The sequence below is a fragment of the Cotesia glomerata genome, linkage group LG3 (genome assembly GCF_020080835.1).
Source record: "Cotesia glomerata isolate CgM1 linkage group LG3, MPM_Cglom_v2.3, whole genome shotgun sequence".
NCBI lineage: Eukaryota > Metazoa > Arthropoda > Insecta > Hymenoptera > Braconidae > Cotesia > Cotesia glomerata.
The window spans coordinates 26,529,625-26,537,900 of NC_058160.1; the positions used below are offsets into that span (position 1 = coordinate 26,529,625).

Below are 8,276 nucleotides of genomic sequence, written 5' to 3' on the forward strand. Positions count from 1 at the left end.
TATACTTTTATTTTAATTATTTTTTATTATTTTCTTTATCAATAAGAAAGAAATCATGAACGGCACTTTTAAGGTACTGTGGTGACCCGGGTGCACGAGTAAAACCACGCGTGCGTAACGAGTTTACCTGTACGTATATCTGTATACATACAAACAGACTGATATCAGATAACAATCCTTTTTAAATGGAGTAACCTGTTCCACTTTTTACCAACTATACTCGGTATTTGTTATCAAGTCTTTTCTATTCGAATTCCACGCAATATTTCTTAATTACTATTTATTAATACCGATTTCATTTTTTCTGTTGTAATAATTACAATAGTGCTAGTATATTATACTTATACTTTATGCTTACACTATCAATCATTACAAAGACGATGGAAGATTTTATCAGCATTTAAAAGTGTGAGACGAGAAACGATATTCATCTTTGAGGACGTACACATTAATCCGTCCTTCGATGACTCTACTTTTGTAGATCACTCATGTCCAAGTTCGATCAAGCGGTCAATTAAAAAAGTAAAACGTGATTGACAGTACTGTACTTTCGCTTTCAAAAAAACCTTTTCTTCATCTAAATATTTTTTTGGGCCTGATAATTACTTCGTTACATTTTAAGTAAAAGAGCCTGAATAATTATTTATTTTACTGGAATAAATTACTCACGGTCGACTAGTTTATTATTATATCTTGAAATCATACGCTTCCGGTCTTTATAAGATTATACTTATATGTAATCTTAATACATCAAATTATTATTTGTACACATATGTATTTACATATTTTTTTAGTTTTGTTAGCAAATGTTTGTCCTTGTTACCTAACATAACATTTTATAATTTATTCAATTTAATTTTTATTTATTGACATTCTATTTTATTAAATTGTTAGTTGTAAATATATCAGATTCATTTTTTAATTTATAAATATTTTTATCTTAAAAATTACTTTTTTTTTTAGTTTTAAAATCAAAAATTTAGTAAGAAAAAATTACAATAAATTTTTTTTAAAAATTCAATTAAATTTTTCATGATAAAAATTATTTTTTTTTTTCAGTTTTAAAATCAAACATTTAGTATAAAAAAATTATAATACATTTTTTAAAAAATTTTTTATGAAAAAATTTTTAATTTTATAATTTTTTATCTTAAGAAAAATTTTAATCAAAAGTAAAAATTTAAAAATATAAATTACAATCTAAAATTTTTTTAAAAAATTCAATTAAATTTTTAATGATAAAAATTATTATTTTTTTCAGTATTAAAATCAAACATTCAGTAAAAAAAAATTACAATATATTTTTTTTTTAATTTTTTATAAAAAAATTTAAAATTTTATAATTTTGTAACTTAAGAAAAATTTTAATTAAAAGTAAAAATTCAAAAAAATAAATTACAATCTAAAATCTAACAAAAAAAAATTTTTTTAATTTTTTAAATATAAACTTAAAATAAATAAAATTCCTTTGTTATCTTCTTTCGCAATGATAAAAAATTTAATTGAACATTACGGGGATGAATTAAAATTAATTGAGCAATGGTTAATAACAATTGTAGTTACAATTAAATGATAATAATCACGATGATTGTTATTAGAATGAAGAAAAAAAAAATACTTTCACAAGTATTAGACGTAAATAATAACACATAAAAATAAAACTGAAATTGTATTTAATATCACAGAGAAATAATAAATGACCTCGCGGTCGTTAGCGAATCGAGAAGGGCGAGAGTATCTGAGAACACTAGTGAGGTTTGTAACCGCTGGAGCAAGCTAACTAGATAGACAAAGCACCTGTCGCAAACAGGTCCAGGGCTCCTCGTCAAGTAATGTCAATGTCACTGTACTTTAAACTCCAATGAAATACACCTGTACGGTAAATATGAATATTATTACATGTGTTGCATAGTATATTGATTTATCCCACCATATCATTCCATAACACATGAAACAGCTCCCTACCAGATTGTTACCATATATATAAAAAGGGTACTTGGTTCTTGGTACAGCACAACAGTCCCGTCAGCGAATACTGGAAAACCCAGCAGCGCAGACCTCACTAAATAATTTATAAACTTTTATCTAACATTAATTTATTTATAATGAAGACTTTCGTGAGTATTTTTTTTTTTTCATTATTTTACCTTATATTATAAATACTTACTTTTTTTTACTTCACCTTAATAATTTTATAATTATTACAACACTTTTTTTTTATTTCTAAGAATTATAATTATAAATAATTATATTACTCCGTAGTCCTTAAAAGTTTTAACGTAAAAAAGCTTATTCCACACAACATTGCAAGTATTTTTTATCGTCATTTTTTCACATACGATTCGGGTTTAGTAATGAAAACGAATGAGAAAAAAAAGTATACAACTTGTTAGAATTATTCTATATAATTTAAAAACTTTCCACTTTTATTTTCAAAGGATGTAACGCACGCGATGCGTATATTCTTCCGTGAATTATGCTAATAATTTTACATATGTAATATCTTTTTCTAAAGGGAAGTAATTCCCTAAAAATTTAATTTTTTTTTATAAAATTTAATTATCAAAAAATTTGAAAAATTTTTTGCGCAAAAAAAATTAATTTTGATTTTTTTTTCTCAGAAAAAAAATTAATTTTTATTTATTTATTTATTTATCAAATTTATATGCCAAGGCTTAGCCGAATGGCAATAATACAAGATTTGAATACAATTGCTGAGTAATAATTAAATAGTGTAATTAGGTAATTAAGCAGATACATTATAGTACAATGCAATTTTGATTTTTTTTTCTCAAAAAAATAAAATAATTTTGAATTTTTTTTCTCAAAAACAAAAAATTAATATTGATTTTTTTTTCTCAAAAAAAAAAATTACTTTTGATTTTTTTTTCTCCAAAAAAAAAAAATTAATTTTGATTTTTTTTGCAATATTCAATTTGAAATAATTTTGATTTTTTTTTTTCAAAAAAAAAATTAATTTTGATTTTTTCTCAAAAAAAAAAAAATTAATTTTGATTTTTTTTTCTTAAAAAAAAATTTAGTTCTTAAATAAATAATTATTTTTCAGATTCTTTTGGCTGCCCTCGCCGCATTATCATCAGCAGCACCAGGCTACCTGTACGGTTACCACCAGCAACCAGCTCCACTGGCCCACGATGGCCGCGTTGTTGAGACCCCGGAAGTAGCTCACGCGAAAGCAGTTCATTTGGCAACTCAAGCTCACGAAGCGGCCCGTAACACCCACGGCTACGCCGGACACTACGGCTACGATGATCACCACGAATACGCTTACGCTCCAGCACTCGCTTACTCTCACCCACACGTGAGCCACGTCTTCGCACCAACAATTGCTCACCACGGACCCCCGGCACCTTTGGCTCACGATGGACGTGTCGTTGACACCCCCGAGGTCGCTCATGCCAAGGCTGCCCACCTCGCTGCCCATGCTCACGTTAGTTTTTTAAATTATTTCATTTTTTAATTTCTCTTAAAAATTTTTAAATAAGTTAATAAAATCACCATTTATTTTTTTTTTTTTTAGGAAGCCGCTAAAACTGGACACGGTCACGCTTACGCCGCTCCACTTTACTCTGCCTACGCCTACTCCCCATCTTACTCTTACGGACACGCTTACGCCTACGGTGGAGCTCCTCTTGGACCAGACGGCAACGTCGTTGACACCCCCGAGGTAGCTCACGCTAAAGCTGCTCACTTCGTTGAAGTTGCCAAAGCAGCTGCTGAATCCCACCACCACGGCCATTATTATTAATTAATTTAGTCTTTAAATTAATTAATCCCCCTTTTTTACTGTTGTCGATTAAATGTATTTGGATTTTGATATAAAAAATAAATTATGTTAAATATTTATCAAAGTTTATTTTTTAACTTCGGAATGAGAAAAGTGTAAAATTGTCTAGTTTAATTTTATTTAATTAAAATTTTTAAATTCATATCATTGAAAATTTTTTAGTTGATTTAGTTTCAATGATTTTTGAGCCATCGCAAGAGCACCCTCGCGTGTCTCATTACCTCCAATGAAGCGGACAGTGTGGACAAATACGCACCCATCGATACCAGAAACTCGAGTCAATTCTTCGTCACGTAAGCCTGCCCATTCTTCTGGTAAAGCCAATCTGTAAAATTTTCAGTGTGATGTATTGTTTTAAAGCTCAGTTTTGAATGAAATTGTGAGACATGTGACAATTTAAAAAAATTTCTTAACTTATAAATTTTAGTGAAAAAAATTTATTTTAAAAATTCTATCTTTAGACATTCTGAAAAATTGAAAATGCAATTTTTTTAAATAATTTTCTAGACTTAGTTTATTATTTTAAGAAAAATAAAAAAATTTATAAGTGTCAATTGTCTGCCAATTTTAATTTCATAATTTTAAATGTTTATAATGAAAAAAAAAAATCAACTCAATTAAAAAAAAAAATTTTTTTGAAGCACGAAAATCATTTTAAAGAGTTTGATTACTTGAACCAAGACGTAAAATTTTTAAATTAAAAAAAAAATACTTAAATCTCTTCAATCAATTTAATATTTTACTAGCAATCTTGCAGTTATTATGTGACTGCCATGACTTGTGAACAATAAATAAATAAAATTTTGCTTAATTAAATAATGACTTTTGTTAAATTGCACTGTATTTTCTTAAATATTGACGTTTTTAAAGATTTAAGCTCATCCCGATGTTATACTTATCAAGAGCTTTCATTTGAGTACCCACATGCATTTTGATATATTTTTCATATATATATATATATATGAAAAATTGATGTGGGTACTCAAATGAAAGGTCTTGATGAGTGTAATATCAGGATGAGCTTATATCTTTAAAAATGTCAATAGTTCACAAGATATTTGTTAAAATGCCCTGTATTTTCTTAACTATTGACATTTTCAAAGATATAAGCTCATCCTTGTGTTACACTCATCAAGAGCTTTCATTTGAATACCCACATGCATTTTTATACATTTTTCATATATAAATATAATAATATATATAAATATATGAAAAATTGATGTGGGTACTCAAATGAAAGGTCTTGATGAGTGTAATATCAGGATGAGCTTATATCTTTAAAAATGGCAATATTTCACAAGATACAAGGTCATTTCTTAATTATGTATCTAAAGACAGAGTATTTTCGAATGCAGCCTAAATATTTATCATAATAAATTGACTATCGGTGAGAATGAAATGAAACCTTAAAAAGGCACAAATTCAAGTCAAGACCTTTGTAATGACGCTAAATTTCACTAAAAAACCGATTTTATCATACAACTATCCTAGAGACAAAATTTTTCTTGTTCTTTTAATAATATAGATATTAAATATTTACCGAGTAATGAAGCTTCCAAGACTAACTGGAATACATTGGATTCTCCAACTGTTATCTTTGAATATCACATATTTTATCGGAGGGCTGATGTTCATCGATTTTTCTAATTCAAAGAAATGGTCTTTCCACAGCACTGATTTTTGGAGCTCAAAAATTTCACCACTCGGATCAACCTAAATTAAATAATAAAATAATTATTTAAAGTCGGCTTAAAATTCTTTAAAATACAAATAAAAATATATTACCTCAAATCTCTTCTCAAGAGCTTGACGAACATACTCGCGCGCTGGAAGCCAGATACGAGCAGAGCTTTCAACAAAATACCTGAACTCTTCTCCACATAATTCTACAGCTTTAGCAAACTGACAATCAGAATCTAAACCTTGACTATTCCATTCAGGATTCAACCTGGAAACTCTTGCGCTCAAGTTGGTGACGATTCGATACTTGGGTTCTGCGTCAAACATCGGAACTCCGTTGTCAATAGCGTCGACTTCTTTGATCAACGAATCGTAGACGCGCTTGAAAATGATGTGGATGTCAGCGTCTTCAATCACTTCTGGTAGCATTTCCTTTAGAATTCTGTGGCCAAAGTGACAGTAGACCAAACCAGCACTGCTCAACTTGATGTCCCATGGACAATCATCTCGCTTCAACACTGAACTTGCTGTTTCTTTAAAATCTCGCATGTGATGGTCGTACCGATGTTTTGACGGATCGTACTCTCCTCCTACATCTATTACGATGTCACAAGGATCCAAGATTTTTTTATTCCTCGACCTGTTAGAAAATATTTTATTAAATTTAATTACTGATTTTTTATTGTGAAAATTTTTAATCAATAAAAATTTATTTAATCAATAAATAAAAATTATTAGTAAAAAATATTTTAGATATTTATTTAAATAATAATATAATAATAATAATAATAATAATAATAATATTTAAATAATATTTAAATATTATAGAAAACACTTAGAATTTATGAAAATTAATTTAGCAGATGTTTAATCACTTGAAGAATTTTTCTAATAAATAAATTACTGCATAAAAAAAATGAGAAAAAAATGATATTTAGAAAATTTGATAAATAAAAAATGAAATTCTTTAAAAACAATTTTTCAAAACAAATTTTTTTGTTAAATAAAATTAAAAAATGTTCAAATGACAGCTAAGTTTAGCTAATATTATTTAGAATTTTTTAAACTTTTTACAAATCAAATTTATGTCATAATACTAAAGTTAGCCGATAATTTTAATTTTTTGATTTTTTTTTAATAATTAAATTAGAAAAAAAAATATTTTTTAAAAATTGCACTTACAGTTTTTAAAGTTTTTTACAAGTGAAAATTTTCTTTTAATTTTTTTGTGATCATTTTTTCAATAAAACAAAATTCTAAAAATTTTTAAATGTCGGCTAACTTAATTTTCATATTTATGTCACTGAAATCTGCAGACATATGACATTGTTATATTTATTTTATTGCAAATAAATTATGAAAGAAAATATTTTTCAATAATTTGCACTTAAAATTATTAAAATTTTCTAGATCTAGAATTTTTTTTATTAAAATTAAATTATGAAAATTAAAAAAATTGACAGATATTTGTTAATTTCAATTTAATTTTTTTTGTTTTTTATTATTTATTTTATTTTTTTTTTTTAATCATTTTTTTAGTCGTGAAAGCTTAAAATCGATTCTAGCCATTTCGGGAGTAATATAAAAAAATGCTCTTGAAAATAAAGGAAAAATAACGACAATTCAAATACACGCCATTATCACTTTGAAAAATTGTGCTAATCGATATTTTCATGAAGATATCGATTGTTAAAGTTTTAAATTGTCGGATGTCAGCTGAATTAACACTCATATTTTTTTTTAATAAAAAAATTATATAAATTTTCAAAAATCAGCTGATTTAATTTTCATAAATTCGTAAATAGTGAATAAATAAATAATTACCGAATTACTGTTGCATTTTTATACTCAGGCAATTGCTTGAGCATAAAACAAGCCAATGCTTCATCACAGTGAAAACATCCGTCGTGAGTACCAATTGTAATTTCACTTGTCATAGTAGAAAAATAGTTCAACACTTTGTTTAAATTTTTTGGGTGATTTAATACTTTTAGTTTGGAAAAATAAACTGATTTTCTTAGTGGATTTATAAGTTGTCTAACCGCATTGAACATATGCTATTTTTTAAATACTAATTATTGATTTACTTTATAAAATATATACAATTATTGTGACTAATAATTTAAAAACTACTGAATTCACTAGTTAAATATGGAATAATCAAGAATTGTCTTGCTTTTAAATTAAGTTTATATTAAACAAGACTAATCTTGAATATTCTATATTTGTAAATGGAGGTTATGTAAAATGTGCTCGATTTTTTAAACAAGCGCAAAAAGATATTATAATTTTCCGAGTTGCCGGTAATCGATATTACAGAATTTTACAAAATATCTTTAAATATATTTATTATTTTATTATTATAAAATAAAATTAATTAATTTAATTAAATGAAATTGACAAACACTAGACAATTTTTTAATTTTTCTTTAATAATAAACAAGATTTAAAATTACATTAAAGTTAGATGTCATTTGACCATTTTTTAATTTTTTTTAACAAAAAAATTTTTTCCAGAAAAATATTTTTAAAAAATTTCAACTCTTTAAAATTTCTACATGTCAATTTTTTTTTCTAATTTTTTTAGCCATAATTTATTTGTTAAAAAAATTTTTAAATTATTAAATATTTGGTAAATTAATTTTCATAGATTTAAAAAATTGTATTTATAATTTTTTAGATTCTAAAAATAGAATTTTTTTAATAAATTTTTCTTGCTATATTTTTTTAGTTAAAAAATTAAAAAAAATTATCAGATGTCTCTTTTTATTAAGAGATGTATCTTGAA

At 25.7% G+C, this 8,276-nt stretch overlaps 2 protein-coding genes across 2 annotated transcripts; one reads left to right on the forward strand and one right to left on the reverse strand.

Moving 5' to 3' along the window:
* Positions 1–1,988: 1,988 nt before the first annotated feature.
* LOC123262310 (cuticle protein 18.7-like) lies at positions 1,989–3,867 on the forward strand. Its single transcript, XM_044724500.1, has 3 exons — positions 1,989–2,117; positions 3,068–3,451; positions 3,542–3,867. Exons 1-3 carry the CDS (start codon positions 2,106–2,108, stop codon positions 3,767–3,769), a joined length of 624 nt encoding a protein of 207 aa, XP_044580435.1. The 5' UTR covers positions 1,989–2,105; the 3' UTR covers positions 3,770–3,867.
* Positions 3,857–7,689, reverse strand: LOC123262309 (MYG1 protein C27H6.8). The gene is made up of 4 exons (XM_044724499.1): positions 7,313–7,689; positions 5,594–6,128; positions 5,349–5,521; positions 3,857–4,133 (listed from the first exon to the last, which is right to left on the reverse strand). Exons 1-4 carry the CDS (start codon positions 7,540–7,542, stop codon positions 3,953–3,955), a joined length of 1,119 nt encoding a protein of 372 aa, XP_044580434.1. The 5' UTR covers positions 7,543–7,689; the 3' UTR covers positions 3,857–3,952.
* Positions 7,690–8,276: the final 587 nt, after the last annotated feature.